This window comes from Chionomys nivalis, chromosome 17 (assembly GCF_950005125.1).
Source record: "Chionomys nivalis chromosome 17, mChiNiv1.1, whole genome shotgun sequence".
NCBI classification, from domain to species: domain Eukaryota; kingdom Metazoa; phylum Chordata; class Mammalia; order Rodentia; family Cricetidae; genus Chionomys; species Chionomys nivalis.
The window spans coordinates 58845537-58866244 of record NC_080102.1 but is presented as its reverse complement, the minus strand read 5'-3'; the positions used below and the strand labels follow the sequence as shown (position 1 = coordinate 58866244).

The 20708-nt window shown below is 47.6% G+C and overlaps 1 protein-coding gene across 1 annotated transcript; it reads left to right on the top strand.

Annotated features, from left to right (window-relative positions):
- The first annotated feature begins 13498 nt into the window (after positions 1 to 13498).
- Positions 13499 to 20515, top strand: LOC130888479 (keratin, type II cuticular 87). The gene is made up of 9 exons (XM_057791419.1): positions 13499 to 13864; positions 15285 to 15493; positions 16444 to 16504; positions 17252 to 17347; positions 17809 to 17973; positions 18200 to 18325; positions 18911 to 19131; positions 19863 to 19894; positions 20322 to 20515. Exons 1-9 carry the CDS (start codon positions 13499 to 13501, stop codon positions 20513 to 20515), a joined length of 1470 nt encoding a protein of 489 aa, XP_057647402.1.
- The last annotated feature ends 193 nt before the right edge of the window (positions 20516 to 20708 follow it).

Sequence of the window (20708 nt, the reverse complement as noted above, 5' to 3'; positions counted from 1 at the left end):
TAGGATTACAAGAACATACCATCAAACCCAGATTAAGACTTGGGTTCTAGGGATCAAATTTGGGTCCTCATACTTGTACAACAGGCACAACCTTCATGGACAGAGATACCTCCCCAGCTGCTCAGACTACATTTTAGGTCAAGCCCTTTGCTTGATCTCTGAAGGAGGGATGACCCAGAGACTGCTCATACCAGCACAGTACAAATTTCACAGGCAGAACACGGGAACAGACAGAGCCTGGTGGTAAAACATCATGTCCACAAATGTCTCTTGTACCCATTGACCCCTTTCCTGTTGCATGTGCCCAAGGTAAGTGGGCTACAGCTGACGACTGTGGCTGGCAGCCCTTAGACTCCTACCAGAGTCCAGGACCCTCAACCCCCGCGACTGACAAGCCAGAGGCAAGTCTCACCATGGTCAAGGAGCTGTGACTCCTCCACGCCTCTCAAGCACCAAAGCCTAGCTCCAATCTGAAGAGCTCACAAAACTCTCATCTCTGAGGACTCTCTCTCTGGGAGCTCTGTGACCTCACCTGGTTACAGTCGCCAGGTTCTGATTGGAGTTTTCAGAGGCGGGGGGGGGGGGTTGAAGGAGAAGGCTGGAGGGGAGGCTTCCTCCTGTAGGATCAAGTTCACTCTGTGACTATCTCATGCTTAGTGTAATTCTAGCTTTTTTTCTTATAAGGGTGATGTGTACATGGGGCTGGAGACATGACTCGATGTTTAAAGGGATTTGCTGCCCTTGCAGAAGGCCCAGATTCTGTTCCCAGCACCCAGACTGTGGCTCACCACCATCAGAACTCCAGTTCCAGGAGATCTGACACCCTCTTCTCACCACTGTGGGCACCAAGTACATGCACAGATATACATACAGGCAAAACACTCACACACATAAATAATCTAAAAACTATTTAAGATGGTGCGTGCTTCATGGCACACGTGCATACAGCCAGGAGTAGAGTCGCAGGCTAGGCAGATATACAGCTCGGCAAGAGGATAGAAAATTATTTTCTAAATTTGTTTGAATTATTCATTCATTGGTAATGTATAAAAGATATCCTCTTCAATATGTATCACCTTTTTATCTTACGAGCATTGATGTTTTGCCATGCGTGTCAGATCCCCTGGAACAGTTACAGACAGTTGTGAGCTGCCACATGGGTGATGGAAACTAAACCCAGGTCCTCTGGAAGAGCAGTCAGTGCTCTTAACCGCTGAGCCTTTTCTCCAGCACCTGTGTATTAACTTTTAACAGTTAAAAAAAAAAGTAATTGTATTAGTTACTTTACTTGTTCCTGGGACAGGAAGGGTTAATTCTGGCTCACAGTTTGGTGGTACAGCCCATCATGGCCGGGAAGCACAGCAGCAGGAGCCTAAAACTGATGTTCACCGATCTGCAGATCTGCAGTCGGGAAGCAGAGTCATAAACACCCACGCCAGGCTCACTTTCTCCTTTCTATTCAACCCGAAACCTCAGCCCATAGAATGGTGCTGCCCATATTTAGAGTGTGTGCTCCCAACTCAGTCAACCTAATACAGAAGCTCCCTTCCAGATGTGCCCAGAGGTTTGTTTCCTATTCTAAATCCCATCAAGTTGATGACAAAATTAACCGTCACAATAATGAATCCTGGTTTGGGTATGACGTTGAAGTTTAGTATCGCTTCAAACTCTGGCTAAGTGTGTGAAGAGTGTGTCTCCAGCTTGCTCCCCTCTAGGTTGTTTGTTTTTTCTGATGGGATTGTGAGTGTTCTTTATGTTCCGGGAAGTGCCACTTTTCACAAGTTCTACAAACACTATCTTCAAGTTTATAGCTTTTTTGGTCTCTCTCTTGTTTTTAACTAAATCTCAATTATTTCATTTTACCAATAAAGAATCAGGAGCCAGATGCTGGGGTGAAAACCTGCTAGCTCAGAGAGGCAGAGAAAGCAGCTAACTGACCTACCTCCTCTGCCAATGTCCCAGAAAGAGTGTTCTCCTACTCAAAACTCCTCAAACTGAAGGTCCTCCCTTCTACTTTCTGTGTGTCTCTCTATCCATCCTTCTGACTCCCTCTTGCTCTCTATGGTTTTTTTTTCCTGTCAACTGGTTGCTTGCTCTGCCTCTTGACCTATGGTTGATTTTATTTAGTCCTGTTTACAATATTTAAGCAGAAAGCTCTTATATTTGAGGTGTGAGCTAGGGCTGAGCCACACACAACTAGAAACAAGTTTTTGTACTCAATAATGCAATCTTGGGATTCACAGTGTGATTAAATCCTCACCTTCCTTTCCTTCCAGGCAGCCTATGGCAAGGATGGTCAGTTATTTACTGTCCTTCGGACGCCTGAGGTGCTGCTATTTTTCCTTCGGTAATTTTTTTCTCGATTCTTTGGGTTAGAACATTTCTACAGTCTGATTCCAAAATCACTGCCTCTACTATCATATGTGCAACACAGACAAAGGTAGCTCCCAGGACATTAAAAACAACACCACACCTCAGTGGCACAGACCTCTGGAGAGGTAAGAACTGAGGCACATCTTACTCCCAGAAGACTGGATGCCCCACTTCTCCCATTACTTTAAGCCATTTAACCATAAAATATCGTACAAGCCTTATTCCATGATGTATACTAATTGCCTCCTATCTCTTTCACTACCCCCATACATGCCTGACCCTTACTGCCTTACAGGACCCAAGAATGGGACTGCCCTCATGGCGCCATCCCTGCTCATGGCTGTGTCCTTTTGGGGTGGTACATTTAATTTGCATATTTCATTGGAAAAAACAAGAGTTGCCTCCAGCCAATATTTTCCAAAAAACCAGGGAGGGCAGGCACTGGGTTAGATGTGTAGGCAGAGAAATGTAGAGGCACACACAAACTGGACACAGACCAGGAAAGATTGCCCAAGAGCTTATGCCCCTTATCGAAGCATCCTGTGACACACTCAGCCCCTCCATTTTCCATAAGGGAAGAATTGCTATTTGCTCTGATACTGGAAACCCAGTGTTTCTAGGACTTGGTTTTTAAGATTTACTTTAGTGTGTATGTGCATGTATGTGTGTCCACACTTGAGTGTGCTGTGGCGGCGCAAATGAATGCAGACAGATTATATAGATATATACAGCTTTAATAAGGAAATAGACTTACAGGACCACAGGTTCCCGAGGAGCACTGGAAAAGCGGAGCAAAAGAAAAGGGCTGCTGGGCTCACGCCCGGCAGATTTATCCTTAAACATTAGCCCGAGGCGAACACGCCCCCAATGGGTGGGGCTATGTCCCTACATCTCCCCCTTTTGTCTAAATAAGATAGAACCAAACCAAATACAACTATATACAATAATAACAAATAATAAATATAACAAACAATATTGAGAACAAAACTTTTGCTAAACATTCTATCTCAAGGAGTCTAAATAACATAGAGAGTAACTACAATTATATAATCTTCAACTCCGTCAAAGATCTGAGAAGGGAATAAATATTACTTAACAATCGAGAGATATCCAAAATGTGCAACAATTGACAGAGACAACTGACTACCTGGGCAATCACCCAAAGTCTCGTTTGCAATGTTGAGTCAACCAACTTTGGCTAAGGCCTAACATAACTGGCATACCATTATTAAAGGCAAGGAACTTTCTTAGGACTATCCTACCCTGTCTTGGCAAGATAAGACAATCCTGTTTCATCCACTTAGGGATATTCTGTATCTTTGTTAGAAGTTGAGGTATGGGCTTTTCTTAACCCAAAGGCCAGTTCTGCCAAGAAGACAAGCTCCCAGTGGAGTGTCTTTGGTGCTCAACGTTCTCTCGGGAGTAGAGTGGTGTTGCCAGGAGTAATTGTGTCTCTTTGGCACAGAAATTTTAGGTTAGATTAAAGGCCATTTTCTACAGCTCTTCGAAGAGGCTGAAGATCATACTATCTATACTAAATATAATCTCTATGTAACTAAAAGACCTGATTAACTTAAAAATAAATATGACAAACATATAATTCTCAATACCTATCTAACTTTGAAGACTAAAAGAATAAACAACTGTGCAATATATGAAGACAATGATCTTCAACTGTAAACAATGTCATAGTATCAGAGGTAGAAATGTACAATGTAATATGGTAGATGTATCAATACAATATAGACAAAGTTATAAGCATACTCATACAAAAATAGAGGTAGGAACACTCACATTCAATATTCAACATATCAATATACAAAACACAGTACCAGTACAATTTTCTATAAACAGTAATTCACAAATACCAATCATCCCAAAAAACCAGTTACCCCCTTCTTCTTCCTCTTCTTCTTCTTTTTTTTTTTTTTTCAAAAAAAAATATCACCCCATCCCCTCAACCCTAAACCAACCATTAAAAGATGTCCCCAACCCTGAGGGCAAACTCTGTTGGGAGAGGGGATGTCGTCCTCTAAGATTGCTTCTAGCTGACATGGGGGCGACGTTCTTCTTAGGGGGTCCTGTGAAAGCAAATGATGGTAAAATTCCCAAATTAACCTTTGACCTAAGAAAATTGTAACTAGTCTCAGAGCGTTTTGAGAAGGTCCGACCAGAGTGTTGTCAAAAATGTTCACCATTCGAAATTGTCTCTTGTAGTTGGTACCAAAAAACAGGTCTAATATTAGCGCTTTAAAAAAAAAAATTCATGACGTCATAAAAACCAGATGGAGTTGATGTTGTGGGGCCCCATCTTCATCCTGGAAACTTCAAAGATTACTGTAGGAAAATTTGTTGCTTGTTATGGGAAATTTAAACATTAACAACAAGGACATATACTGACATATAAAGAAAGACACAGATATGAGGAAAAGCAAAGAAAGTTTAAGACATATATATATATATATATATATATATATATATATATATATAAATTAATACTTACAGAACAAGTCCCTCCATCAGTAATTAAATATTAGGGGTACCTTAAATTCTTTGAAGATGGATATTTCCCTGTGGAGATAAGAAGAGAACCCTGTCCCCAACCTATCTGTATTACTTACCATCAGTATGATTGCCATCCATGTGATTGAATTGTTATTTATCTTTCCCAACTGGCTTCTCTTCATCAAAACGAACCTTTATCAATTTTGATGGAATCCACAATTTTTCCTCACCTGTGGAGACAAGAGCAAATCCCCTTCCCCAACTCAGCACATCTCCTGGCTTCCATTGTGAGGTCAGCACATCCTTGAAATAAACTGGTTGATTTAGTTCAGTAGACTTTTCCATTATCCAATGTCTTTCTGCAGCCGATGTTCCCTTCTCATTAGCGTTGAGGAAATTCAAGGTTAACAAAGCATTATGTAACCTATTTCTGGGGGTGTTTTCCACCCCTTTCTGTTTGTTCAACATATCCTTTATAGTTCGATTTGATCTTTCTATGACTGCTTGACCTGTAGGATTGTATGGTATACCTGTAACATGCTTGATATTGTAATAATCAAAAAACCGTTTCATTTTCCTAGAGACATAAGCAGGACCATTATCTGTCTTTATTTGTGTAGGTATACCCATGATAGCCATGACTTCTAATAAATGAGTGATAACTGAATCAGCTTTTTCTGAACTTAAAGCCGTTGCCCACTGAAAGCCTGAATACGTGTCAATGGTGTGATGAACATATTTTAATTTGCCAAATTCTGCAAAGTGGAACACATCCATCTGCCAGATTTCATTCCTTTGGGTGCCCTTTGGATTAGCCCCTGCAGGCAGTGGCGTTTGGTTATAGAAAGAGCAAGTAGGGCATTTCTTTACAATCTCCCTAGCTTGTTGCCATGTAATAGAAAACTCTTTCTTCAAACCTTTGCTATTAACATGATGTTTTTTATGAAATTCAGAGGCTTGTAGCACACTACCAATCAATAATTGATCAATTTCTGCATTACCTTGTGCTAGAGGACCTGGCAGACCCGTATGGGATCGGATGTGTGTTATGTACATAGGGCAAAGCCTGTTCCTAATCAAATCTTGCACCTGGATAAACAAAGAGGTTAGTTCTGTATCATCAGGTATAAATTCAGCAGTTTCAATATGTAAAATAACTCTTTCTGCATATTGTGAATCAGTAACTATATTAATAGGTTCTTTAAAATCCCTTAGCACCATAAGAATGGCATATAATTCTGCCTTCTGGACAGAATCATAAGGACTTTGTTCCACCTTACCCAAGTCTTCTGATTTGTAACCTGCCTTCCCTGATTTATTGGCATCAGTATAGAACGTACGGGCTCCAGTTATTGGAGTATCACGGACGATTCGAGGAAGGATCCAAGAAGTTCTCTTTATGAAGTTAAGCCTCTTGCTTTTTGGATAGTTGTTATTAATGTCTCCCAAGAAATTAGCACAAGCTCTTTGCCATGGTTCATTATCTTCCCATAATTTCTTTAGTTCATCAGCAGTGAAAGGCACTATAATTTCTGCTGGGTCTATGCCTGCTAGTTGACGAAGTCTCAACTTGCCTTTTATAATTAACTCAGAGACTTTTTCTACATAAGTTTTCAGTTTCTTACTTGGTTTATGTGGTAAAAAGATCCATTCCAAGATAATATCATCTCTCTGCATTAAAATTCCTGTAGGGGAAATTTTTGATGGTAGTATGACGAGAATACAGTCGAGCTCTGGATTTACCCTATCCACATGTGCCTGTTGTAATTTTTCCTCAATCATCGTCAGTTCCTTTTCTGCTTCAGCTGTTAATTCTCTGGGACTGTTTAAATCTTTGTCACCATCCAAGGTTTTGTTCAAATGAATTATTAGATCAGGTGTTATCCCAATAGCTGGCCGTAGACTGGAAATGTCCCTTAATAGTCTTTGAAAGTCATTAAGAGTCCGTAGGCGATCTCTCCGAATTTGTGCCTTTTGTGTCTTAATTTTTTGTAAACCTATTTTATAACCTAAATAATTAACAGAATCTCCCTTTACTTTCATTTAATAAAGAAACTGCCTTGGCCCACTTATAGGCCAGCCCTTAGGTGGGTGGAGTAAACAGAGAGAATGCTGGGAGAAAGAAGCCGAGTGAGAGAGTCGCCATGATTCTCCCACTCCAGACAGACGCAGGTTAAGATCTTCCCTGGTAAGCCAGCTCATGGTGCTACACAGAATATTAGAAATGGGTTAGATCAATATGTAAGAGCTAGCCAATAAGAGGCTGGAACTAATGGGCCAGGCAGTGTTCAAAAGAATACAGTTTCCGTGTAATTATTTCAGGGCATAAGCTAGCCATGTGGGCGGCTGGGTGCCGGGGATGCAGCACCGCCGCTCATATTACAACAGTGTGCCACCCGTGTAAGATGTCTGCAGAGACCAGAAGAGTGTGCCATACTCCCTGGAGCTGCAGTTAAGGGACGTTGTGTGCTGTGGGGGCTGCTAATGGAGCGCTGGTCTCTGAAAGAGCAGGGAGCACTGATAGCTGCTAAACTATCTCTCCCAGGCCACAGGCTCCTAATGTGCCCATCTTTGACGTATACAGTCTACTGTTTGGAACCATTTTTTAAGCTTTTTATTTAAGTTCCAATATTTCCAATTCTAAAATTTTACACTTTATTTTGTCCTATTTTAATTTCTTGTACTCAATGAGATCAAACAAATGCTTTGAACATATTTGCATCAGTTTCCTTGAAGTCTTTGTCTGCTAAATTCATCACCTTGGCATCCTGAGGTCCACCTCTCTGGGCCTCGGTAAAGGAAGATCCAAAGAACCCCTACCCCTACCCTGTAGGTCTATGGGGTTGAATTGTCCACTTACGGATGGCGTCTGCCGATCCAACCACTCACCGTGATTATGACCAGCTTAGACTCACTCGTGGTCCTCGAAGATGTCAACATCATCCCTGCAGAAGGAGAGAGATGTGAGCAAGGGAAATCATGCAATGCCAACAGCCTTTTAATGTCCAGCTATTACTCATATTTTTACTTTTATCAATTCTCTGTGGATTTCATATCATGCATTCTGATCCCTCTTATCTCCTCATCCTCTTGATCTGCCCTCTGCCCTTGCACCCTCCCCACTGCCAAATCAAAAACAAATTTTAAAGAAAAAACAAAACAAAAATAGAAGAAAAATCTTGTTGTGGAAGCTGTAGTGTGGCCCACTGAATCACACAGTTTACCCTCTAGTCCATTCGTCTTTACTTGCAAGAGTCATTGATCTGGCTTGCTATGCTACTGATAATGGGTTCTCAATGGGACTCCTCTTGGATACCCTGTTGTTGTCCTGTGTCCTGGAGAGCCTGTAAAGATTTCAGCCTTGTTGTTTTAACATATAAATCAGTTTCCTAGGCTTAGGTGAGCTTATCTGTAGAATGCTTGCCTAGCATGTTCAAAGTCTTGAATTCAGTCCCTACCAGTGAAAATGGAACTTCCCTGAGCTTAGATATAGGGAAAGAGGTATAGCACATGCCATGGGACAGGAATGGGGTCTTTCATCTCTGTGCTCGGGTACTCGGCATAATCAGGCTACAGTCAGTGCTCAGAGGAGGTGTGCAGGATGCGTGAATGGGCAGATAGAGGACGGATGGCGTCCTGGCTCATTTCTGTGACTCCCTGGACGGATAGAGGACAGACGGCGTCCTGGCTCATTTCTGTGACTCCCTGCTGCTGTGACAAAAGGCAACTGTGGCGAGAGAATGGTTTGTTCGGCTGCAGTGTCAAATCATACCTATTATTTCTGGGAAAGTCACAGTCAAGAGCAAAGAGAAAATAAAGACTCCCCGACTTGCTCTCTCTCTCTGCTTCTTTATAGAGATTGTACACTAAAAAAGTCACTGCTCTCCTGAGTGTGGTGGCACGCGACCTCAATCCCAGCACTCAGAAGACTGGAACTCTGAGTTCAAAGCCAGCCTGGTCTACATATCCAGTTCCAGCATAGCTACAACTACATAAAGAGACCCTGTCTCAAGAAACAACAACAAAAATCATACATTCTCAAAAACTCCTGTTCTGGCCCCACCTATCTGTCCCCTGGATGTCTGTCTACCTCCTCCATCAGACTGGGAGTGTTCTCATGGAATGAAGATTTGAAAAGGATACAGGGCAAGACAATAGCCCTGTCCCTTATTTTCTCATTACTGAAGACTGAACCTAGAGCCTTGTAAATGGTCAACACCCACAGTGCTCCAGGACACCCCCTTGCTAATGAAGACTGCTAGCAAACATGATCGTGAGGAAGAGCTGTAGAAGTCTCTAAAGCTGTGTCCAGAGGAGCCCAGGCCAAAGTCCCCCGAGAGGCCACAGGCGGCAAGAGATGCTGAGATGGGGTGCAGAGGAAACGCAACTGAAGACGTACCCTGACGCCGCTGTCGGAGTTCTGAACCAGCCACCTGTGGTGGTGGCTCTAGGTCGGAAAGGATGGAGTCAGAGGAGGAAGAACGCGATCATTGCCGCCTGTTTATAACTCCAGATACAAGGGTCCTCTGCCTCCCTACGTGATTTGAGAGTTCCAAATACCTGTGTCTTTAAGGACCACAGCCAGCCCACATGCCTCCATCCTTCCTATGTGCTTTCAAGGTTTCTTAACCCCACTACATGCCTCTCCCTCAATGTGCACAAAAGTCCACGACTACTCTCGAATCAGTTCTGTTACCTTGGGCTCCCTTCAGGAAGGCTTGTCTCACAAACTCTGAGCCCATCCACCAGATCCTGAACTGAAAGGTGAAACTGAGGCCTCCCCAGACCTGGAAGAAGAGGTGAGGCTGATGGGGGTGGTGGCTGTTGTTGATGACCAGGGCGAGCAGGCACCCAGAGTGACCAGCAGGTGAAGGAGAAAGAGCAGCTACAATGTATTCACAGCACAGCTGTCCACCAGCTGTAGGCTGACCCTGCGTGGACACCTGTTGTGGAATATCATTTTAACTAGGCAAAGAGGTGTTGCATTTATTTAAGCTGTGAAATATTACTTTAGCTGTGTAAACATGTGTTAGTTTTATGCTGCATTTATTTAATGATGTAAGAATATGTGTTTGATTATATAAAGATGTGTTGCGTTTGTTTCACCTTGCCTGCCTAAGGCTGCTGATTGGTTTAATAAAGAGCTGAATGGCCAATAGCTAGGCAGAGAAAGGATAGGCGGGGCTGGCAGCCAGAGAGAATAAATTGGCAGAGAAATCTAGGCTGGAGAGAAGAAAGCCGAGAGAAAACTGGATAAAAAACCAGGTAGTCAGACACAAGAAGCAGTAAAAGACACACGGAAGGGAAGGGAAGTAAAAAGCCCTGAGGCAAAAGGTAGATAAAGAGAAACAGGTTAATTTAAATTAAAAGAGCTAGCCAGAAATGAGCTTAAGCCAGGCCGAGCATTCAAAACTAATAATAAGTCTGAGTCATGACTGAGGAGCTGGTGATAACCCTAAAGAACAAGCTGGTAGAGACACCCCTCACTTAATCCTCATGGAGTCCTGGACAAGTCTGATTACATTAGTGCCAGCACAAAGGAAACTGAGTCTCAGATGAAATGTACAGTTTATCTCAGGTGGGAAGTGAGCTGAGGTGCATTCAATCGTTTGACTCCATACTCGACAACTATGCCATGGAGAAAGAAGAGGTAGGAGCATTGATGTTTGTGGTGATTTGAAAAATGGCTGCCATAGGCACATAGGGAGTGGTGTGGCCTTGTTGGAGTAGATGTGGCTTTGTTGGAGGAAGTGAGTCACTGGGATGGGTTTTGAGGTCTTTTATTAGAAGTTCAAGCCAGGCCTTGTGGCTTACAGTCTCTTCCTGCTGCCTGCAAACCCAAATGTAGAATTCTTAGCTACATCTCTAGCACTATGTCTGTCTGCATGCCGTCATGTTTCCTGCCACGGTGATAGTAGACTAAACCTCTGAAACTGTAAGTCAGCCCCAATTAAATGTTTTCCTTTATAAAAGTTGTTGTGGTCATGGTGTCTCTTCATGGCAATAAAACCCCAACTAAGACAATGTTCAAGATATTTCAAAATGACATTATCAAAAGTAGTACACGTACACACACACACATACACACAGAGGCACACACCACACATACACACATGCACACACACACAGGCACACACCACACACACACACATACACACACCACGTTCTCTGTTCTCTAATCTTGGTACTTTCTAACTCCTCATATTCTTTAGCTCCAACCAAAGAGCCATCTCCCCTGAGAACTTGTCCTGACCTGGCCCCAAACCCCAATGTGGGAGGCTCACCCAATGAAAAATTCATAAGACTTGGGGTTCCAAGGTCAGACCCCTACTACTTCCTACTCAGAACCTGTGTATGCCCACCCCATCCCTGCAGCCTCCTCATCACACTCTGAGCCTGGCTCCTGGTGGGCATGATGACCAAGACAAGAGAGCAACTCCACCCGAATGCCAGCTGAAAGGCCAAGGACACAGTTTCCAGGGCTGAGACTGGGGAAGCCCTTCCCCTCCCCAGCACCAGCATTTACCCTCTGGCGGAGATGCCCGTCCTCGGTTGCATCTGATGTTCTCATGATTCAGCCTGCTTCCTTCCCAAGTTCTAAGACTAATAGAGGGGTCTTAGGAGCATGCTTTCCTAAGGCTGGATAAGAAATAGGATGAACATTTGGGGGACCGTGGGAGCCTATGTGTCAAGCTAACCCTTTCAGGTTGTATACTTTACAGTCTCAGCTCAGCCGCAGCTCTCCCAGTTTGTGCTGACTGACTGCTCTACACCAACGGTCTACTCAAAACCCAGAAAGGCTCCAAGCCAGAACTGGGCAAGCCTACCACACATCTGATTTAAATACTCATACTTCAGAGGAAGGCCCCCAGGAAGGACTCCTCAACACTATCATTCCCAGAAGGAAATTGAAATGTGGGCTCACTGGAGGATCAAGTTATTAGCATGCACAAGGTTCTAGTTTTTATCCCCCAACAAACTGAAAAAGAAAAAAGAATAAAAATATACAATCTTGACTCAGATATGGTAGCACATACCTTCAGGAGGATAGAGTGTTCAACACCACCCTGAGCTACAGATAAAACCTCGTCAATAAGAAAAAGAATCCTACATCCAAGACACTAGAGTTGGGGGACCATCTCATGCACAGAACCATGGTTGGGTTAAACCGATATGAAACAATCCCAGGCTGGACCAAAACAACCCAACCCAAGAGAGAATGTGAAAGACAGCAATAATGGCAATGGGACACTCCTTGGAAATGAGAGGCCAGGCTGCCCGTGATGATCTCGGAGTTCCCAGAATTAATTACTGCATACACAATAATAGCACAGCTTTAAAACAAAGGAAGCGCGGTGACACGCATGCTTCTCTTTAATGCCGGCTGCTGAGCACACACTCCGGTTTCCGCTCCTAATAATAAGACACACAATTAACCTCCTTTGTCATGGCTCTGGCCACCTGGAGTCAGTGTCCTTGACCATCAGTGAACTGAGGGGAGCCTAGAGCAGCCCAAATCCTGCCTCCAAGAACTCAGCTTCACTCCTGCTCCAGGTGCACAGGCACATGCCCCGTAGAGACAGCACCGAGCAGCCCTGGACCCTCAGGTTCCGAGGCCACTACTCGGAGCCTTCTCCATGAGTCCTGTACCACGGCGGGCTCATCTTCCCGAGCAGTCGAACGGCACAATCTCTGAAGAAAGCCTGAGGAGGCAGGAGAAGAGTTAAGAGTTCAAGGCTACACAGTGATTTGGGGCCAGTCGGGACTACATGAAACCCTGTCTCCAAAAACGAGGAAAACCCCTCTACAGTGAGCTAGGCGGTTGTTGGTGAACCCGTCAGTATTACTGGCTTTCCCCTCCGAGATGCACGGAGAAGGGTACGAAGGGCAAGAGGAGGCAGGAGCTGAGCTGTGAGAGGCAGAAGAGAAAGTGTCTACCCAAGGGGACACGGCAGAAATAACAAATTAATAATAGTGGAACAAATAGATACACAACAAACATTTCAGGAGCTCTTAGTAAGTGCCAAGTCTCACCCTGGAGGCTTTCGGGTCCATTATCCCATTAGTTCCTCCCAACAGCGCTCAGGTGGATATTATAATTATTATCCCTTTATCCCTACTCCCCACACGACATCTAAGGCTCGGGAAGATTATTCACCCTCCCAAAGTCGTGACATGAACTTGCCCATAACTTCAAAGGCCTTGTCCCTCATCACACGTGCGTGCATGACCCCCTCCCCTCCACACACACACACTGAACTCAAAGGTCGCTAGACACCCAAAGCCTGGATTTCATAGCCTTCATCGTGAGACCAGTTGGGGTGTGAACCAACCTGGGATGGACAAAGTGACACACTGAGTCCCAGCAGCAGGGCAAGAGAGTCCCGCCCGATGCCTACAGTGCCAGGCCCTGGAGCTGACCAGGCGCTTCGTGGCACCATAAAGCCCAGGCGGGCGGGAGAAGAACGCTGTTTTATGGGGGCGGCCAGGCAACCCCGGCTGCTTTGATTCCGACCTGCAAGCTCGTAAACGCCGGGGCGGATGGCGCGCTGCCTTCTGCACGATATAAGGCTCAGCACCGGCCTTGGGGTCCAGATTGGCCCTGTATCACCTGCACATCATGTCCTGCTTCTCCTCCCGCCTCGGAGCCTTCAGCTGCGCCTCGGCCTGTGGCCCCAGACCTGGCCGCTGCTGCATCTCCGCAGCTCCCTACAGGGGTATCTCCTGCTACCGTGGACTCTCAGGGGGCTTTGGCAGTCGCAGCGTCTGCGGGACCTTCCGCTCCGGCTCCTGTGGTCGCAGCTTCGGATACCGCTCTGGAGGTGTCTGCGGGCCCACACCCCCCTGCATCACCAGCGTCTCTGTCAATGAGAGCCTGCTCACGCCCCTCAACCTGGAGATCGACCCCAATGCTCAGTGCGTGAAGCATGAGGAGAAGGAACAGATCAAGTGCCTCAACAGCAAGTTCGCAGCCTTCATCGACAAGGTGGGTGTCCTGGGCCAGGCCCTTTCTGGAGCCTAAGGACCAATTAAATGGTTTTAGAAGCTCAGGCAGAATGGAAGCTCTTAGTTAACCTTAGCTGAGGAGATAAATCACGCCTCTTCAAGCTGTAGCCAACCTTAGAACAGAGGGCAATTGACGGCTGACGCCTTTATACCCAGAAGAGAAAACGGCAGTGACAACATTGTCCAACCACAGAGAGTCAGATTAGACCCAGTCCTGTATTGTCCTGTTCCACAGGCCCCCGAATTAGAGGGTCCAAGGCTCACAGCCGCAGGTCCGTCCAGTCAGGCTACACCCTGGAAAAGTGGTAAGAGCCGTGCAGTACGGATTATGGGCCCAAGAATCTGTGGCCTTTGCCCAACACCTACTTCCTCCTCTGGCTCACTGGGTGACAAGGAACAGTGTCCTCCTTGTTCCACCTCAGAGCCCCCACCGGGGCAGTGTGTGAGCTGGCCATGACCTTGAAATGAAAAGTAGAGCTAAGACAGTCACAGGATCCTATCGGCTAAGACACAGTATGGAGGACCCTAGACACCGTTTCTGGAAGCTCCAGCCCAGGGCTCCTCAGCTGTACTCTTTGGTAGAAGGTAGACAGGGGCCAGGCCTGGCCATAAGAGGTGGACCAGTCCTACAGCCAACAGGCAACTCTTCTCCAGCTCAGGTCTAGAAACCTAGAGGCCCAGGGCTAACCTGGTTTGCTGTCTTTCTTCTCTGCCAGCACAGTGGGTCTTGGCCACATGGGCACTTCTGTCTTTATGACTGACAGTAAACAGTGACATTTTTTTCTAAAATTTTTTCAGGTCTACATCATCCACATGGTCTTCAGAGACCTGTGAGTTCAGGTTCACTTGGGACTGGAGGCCTCTTTGGTGATAAGAGCCCCAGAACACTCACCCCTGCCTCTCTGATACCCCCTCCCCGTGCCCAGGACACTCACCCCTGCCTCTCTGATACCCCCTCCCCGTGCCCAGGACACTCACCCCTGCCTCTCTGATACCCCCTCCCCGTGCCTAGGACACTCACCCCTGCCTCTCTGATACTCCCTCCCCGTGCCCAGGACACCCTACCCACCTCATCCATTCTCAGTTGTTCACCAAGCTCCCTGGTTACCAAGAACATCACCTAAGCCTCAACCCGTCTTGAGGAAGAACATAGTGGAAGGCTCCCTTCCCTCCCCCTCCACTGCCCTGTGCTTTTTCCTCTGGGGAGCTTTCCTGATTGCCTCTGCCTTACCTGCAGTCTCTCAGTTGCCCAGCACAGCTCCCTGCCTCAGTTTCCCCATCTGGGCCCACCTGAGCAGACATTCATTTGCCTGTCCATTGCACACCTCTTCAGTGAGTTTTATCAAGAGACAAAGGCAGGTTGGCTCCCTTCCACAGACTTTCTCCCTCTCCCATGGCAGGTGCGCTTCCTGGAGCAGCAGAACAAGCTGCTGGAGACCAAGTGGCAGTTCTACCAGAACCGCAAGTGCTGCGAGAGCAACGTGGAGCCGCTGTTCGAGGGCTACATCGAGACCCTGAGGAGGGAGGCTGAGTGTGTGGAGGCTGACAGCGGGAGACTGGCTGCTGAGCTCAACCACGCCCAGGAGGCCATGGAGGGCTACAAGAAGAGGTGAGGGCAGTGGGGATGGGGGTGCACAGAGACAAAGTGAGTTTAAGTCAAGGACCAATGGCTTTATCTTGGACTCTAAAGGGATCCTCCCTCGAGAGAGAAGACAACGGCGGTTCCTGCTGCCAGAGCAGCTCTCACCTTCCTATGGCTGCGGCCCTCAGGCTGCTCCGACCCCCAACCATAACATTACTTTCATTGCTACTTCATAACTGTAATTTTGCTACCTGCTATGAATCATAATATAAAGCATCTGATATGCGACCTTCAGGGAGTCATGACCCACAGACTGAGAACCACTGCTCTAAAGAGCGAGAAACTTCTCTTAGCCTGGGAGTTTAGAGATGGCAGAGGGGGCTAGGACTAAGACAGCTCGGAAGTAAAGAGCACTGGCCCTTTCAGGGGATCAGGGTTCAACTACTAGCACCCACATGGCAGCTCACAGCCATCTGTAACTCTAACCCCAGGAGGCCCAGCACCTTCTTCTGGCCCCCACTGACATTTTATGCACATGAGCACACAGACACGTATGCAGGCAAACATTATACACATAGAAGAAAAATAAACGACATCTCAAAAAGCTTTTTTAAATGAAGATTATAGATTCTAAGATACCCATTTTTACTCATTTCTTTTCTTAATTCACAAAGGCTTGTTGAGCCCCCGCCGTGTTCTAGGTAGTGCTGGAGCAGGCCCTGGATGCGGAACGGGCAAAGAAAGGGTGGCTCCAGAGCCAGGCAGGCTTCTTATTCTCAGAGAGCTGCAGTCCAGACAGAGAGGAGGCCTTTGAAAGGCATAAGGTCCATCTTGACCCACATCAGCCAGGAGGATGTAGGAGCACAGGGAACTGTCATGGTCCCCTCCAAAGTGTGAGGTCTTGGGGTATGTCCATCTGGGCCTTTATTCTCTTTTTCCCCCTCCTCAAATCTGTGCCTTGTGCCCTCTGTCCCCAGGTATGAAGAAGAAGTGGCACTCAGGGCCACTGCCGAGAATGAATTTGTAGCCCTGAAGAAGGTGAGTGACTCAGTCATTCTTCAGCCGGAGCTGACGCGTGGCAGCCTTACTAGGCCTTGGAGGCCAGTGCTTCCCAGAGTCACAAAGACTAACCCCTGCATGGCCCTGGGCCTCAGCAACCCATGCCAGCCTCACTCGGGGCACTGTTATCTCAGGCTCATTAGTCTAGGCTTCTAATGCCCCTTGGGGCTGGGGCTGTCAATGGAGTGGGCACTTGATATGTTGTGGTGAAGGAAAGAGCCCCAGTTGCCAGGGCGCCTTGGACAGCCACAGTGGAAAACACATGGTGATGAAGATGCCTAGTGTTGCTTGCTTCCTAAACGTGACTCTTCCTTGTGGACTCACCTCCTAACCACCTGGATGAGGGGACTTCTGCGAGCACCTGAGGTCCAGATGCAGAGGGTCCTCAGTTCTGGCCTAGGCCTGGTTCTTCTCTAAGATCCAGAACACAGCTGCAGGGCCCAGTCGGAAATGACCCATTCTGCACTTCCACACGAGACCCCGGGGTTTTGGTGGGTTTATTGGACCCATTCCAGTGGCAACAAGCAGGCTGTGCCTGGCATCCTCGGGTCCCCTTCTCTTCCCACTCCTCACCAATGACATAAAAGGTATTGCTCATTCCATGGCACCAGGCCCTAGGATGACCACCAGCGGAGGGCCTCCCGAGAGGTGCTCAGTCTAATAACTGGAGAGGAGAGAGGCACTCTGGTGAGCTCCCCGTGGACTCTTGCTTCGTCTTCCCTTTAGGACGTGGACTGTGCCTACCTCCGTAAGTCGGACCTGGAGGCCAATGCAGAAGCTCTGACACAGGAGATCGACTTCCTGCGGCGACTGTATGAGGAGGTGAGGGGACACAGGGCAGTCGGGCAGGAGGAGCCTGCAACACTTTGGGATGGACTTGCAACCACTTTGGTCTCTAAGCCTCCCAGTGGAGTCAGGGGACAGAATACGGTAGAGAGCTGAGACAGACCTCAACGTGAAGAATTTTAGCTTGCATCTCATTTCACACCCATGCAAGCTAGATTCCCTGGTTAGTGTAACCACAGCGATCACAGCTGGTAAACCACGGGCTTGGGCAACAGCACCAAGTTGAGGTTATAGACATCAATTCTGTCTCCTCCTCCTGGGCCTGTGGTATGATGTGAAGAGCACTGAGGGATGGTCCCGGGGGGACACTGGGACATGACAGTGGCCACCAGACTGGGACTACTGGAGACACAGGGGAGGAGAAAGACTGGGAGAAGGTAGGAAGCCAAGAGTAGGGGTGTGAACTAAAAAGAGCTTTCCTCCCCCTCTTCCCACAGGAGATCCGAATCCTCCACGCCCACATCTCAGACACCTCTGTCATCGTCAAGATGGACAACAGCCGGGACCTGAACATGGACTGCATCGTGGCTGAGATCAAGGCTCAGTATGATGACATTGCCACCCGCAGCCGGGCAGAGGCCGAGTCCTGGTACCGCACCAAGGTGAGTGACCTGGACACTTGTCCCTTAAACATGGTGATAGAAAGGATATGAGGTGTCCTTTGTCTAAGCATTCTGCCTCCTAAAGAACAGAAAAGAGCCCATAGTAGGGTGAGGCTTGCTACCTGGCTCTACGGGCTAAGCACTCAACAGCCTTACCCTCAATGGCAGTATGCTCAGTGGGTGGACGTCCTACCCTGAACTTCATGACATGTCCAATTCTTCTCAGTGTGAGGAGATGAAGGCCACAGTGATCCGTCATGGGGAGACCCTGCGCCGCACCAGAGAGGAGATGAACGAGCTGAACCGCATCATCCAGAGGCTGACGGCCGAGATTGAGAACGCCAAGTGCCAGGTAAAAAGCCCAACCCCCACCGCATGCCCAGCAGGAGGCAGGTTGCCAATGGGTGGGTTTAGAAGCCAACTCTAATCTCAGCAGTTTGCTATCGAATGGGGACTATGACCCATGTGGAGATGCAGGGAATTTCCTGGTCCCCAGGCCAGAATGAGGCTGAGAGAATGCCAGTGGTTTGTAAGGTACTGGGAAATGGATTCAGAAACTAATCCTGGCACCCACAAGTCACGGGTTTTGGGTAAGCAGGTTAACATCCAGCCCATCGTTCTAGGTCAGGAGTCACACACTCAGGCAAACGGAGGCTGGGATGATGAGCTACAGACTAGTCCCAGGCACAAAAGGTAGCCAATTGAAAAACACAAAGACCAGAACTAACCAGACCCAATAGGAACAGCTAACGAGGGTGTGCAGGGCAAGCATAGTGAGGCCTCTTAACTTTTTCAAAAGAAGCCAGAATCTGCACCAGTAGGTTGATGTCCAGAATTGAAGACATGGCACTAAGAATAGGAACTTTTAGCAGTGAATTCTGGGACTTGGCCCTTGAACATAGAACAAGGAAGTTTAACAACCCTCCCTGCATCCCAGAACACCAAGCTGGAGGCTGCAGTGACCCAGTCTGAGCAACAGGGAGAGGCCGCCCTCACTGATGCCCGCTGCAAACTGGCTGAGCTGGAGGCTGCCCTACAGAAGGCCAAGCAGGACATGGCCTGCCTGCTCAAGGAGTACCAGGAGGTGATGAACTCCAAGCTGGGCCTGGACATCGAGATCGCCACCTACAGGCGTCTGCTGGAGGGCGAGGAACACAGGTGAGCTGAGAAGAACCATGTGGGGGTTCATTTGAGGACCAAACTGTCCTGAAAAAACAAGCTGGCTAAGGCCTGTTAGTCCTTGCATGGAAGGGGCAGAGACCCTGGGCCTCCTGGCTAACGGTCTTGGGCACAAGTGTGACATATAGCTCTGACCACACGACTCAAGGCCAGGCTTCAGTAATAATGGTTAGCGATCACATATCCTATGCTCTGTGTCAAGCACCCATTTATAATCCTCCATCCTGTCAAGTAGGTACCATTTTTCCTATCCAAAAGCAGAGAAGAGATGGTTCAATCTTCAGCTCTTTTCCCATGGCCACAAAGTTACTAAGCTCAGAACTGGGACCCAACACTAGGTCCTGGGCTTCTGAAGCCCATTCAGAGTTTCCCTGGAGTTGGACTCATGTGCAATAAGGATTCTGTGCCCTGTATACCCGTAGCTCTGCCTCATGCTTACTGTGAGCACTTATTGGCATTCAGCAGGCTCAGGCACTGATGGCAGGCGGTATGTGGAAGTCACGATTCCACTCACTACTGCTCTAAACTGGGAGGGCTGGTCTCCATGGATGGGGACACTTTAAAGACAGAAAATGAACATTCCAAGAAGATTTGGGGAGCCCTTCCTGCCTCTCAGGAGATAGCTCCAACCTAGAACAAAAGCTGGCCTTGTCTGTCCCCAAGGACCCAGATCACTGCTTAGAACTAATGGTGCTTTCCTTTCTCCTCAGGTTATGCGAGGGTGTGGGCTCCGTGAATGTCTGTAAGTATCTGCTGGAAAGGCCCCTAGAAAAATGACTCTGGGGTTGGGCAAAGCTGCAGCCTGGGCCCACCCCACCAAACCTCCAACATTCCCAACATTCATAGTCTTTCCTCTTCCCCAGGCTCCTCCCTAAGGACTACTGGTCAGGAAGGGGGGTGGAAGGTGGGGAAGTAAAGGTTGTAGGGCCAGGGAAGGAGGAAAGGTTAGCTTCACAAACAGTTAAGCACCCATTAACTGGTGGCCAATAGACACTGCAGTCCAGGGAAATGGGTCCAGATGTGCCATGAGGTTGAAAGAATAGGACATGTCATGTTAGCCACTGATCCCTTGAGGAGGACACAGGCCCTGCATGTGAAGCCCTCAGGCACCTGTGGTGGGTGGGTGACACCAGCAAGTCCCTTATCCTTCCCTCTTCCTCTTCCCACAGGTGTCAGCAGCTCCCGTGGTGGAGTCACATGTGGGGGCCTCACATATGGCACAACCCCAGGGCGCCAGATTGCCTCTGGCCCCTCTGCCACTGGGGGCAGCATCTCAGTGATGGCCCCTGACTCCTGCACTCCTTGCCAGGCAAGATCCTCCAGCTTCAGCTGTGGGAGCAGTCGCTCAGTGCGCTTTGCTTAGCGCCAGGACCTGCAAATGGGATGTCTGTCTGCCCCAGAGTGGAATGATGTGTGAATGGAAAATGTGTGCTTGCTTCCAGAATAATCTAGATGTTCCTATGGGAGGAAAGAGTCAGGGCCACTCTCCTCCAAATTCTCCTTTTAGGGAGCTGTTTCTTGGTTTTCCTCGGGCTTCACTTTAGAAGATATTCCCA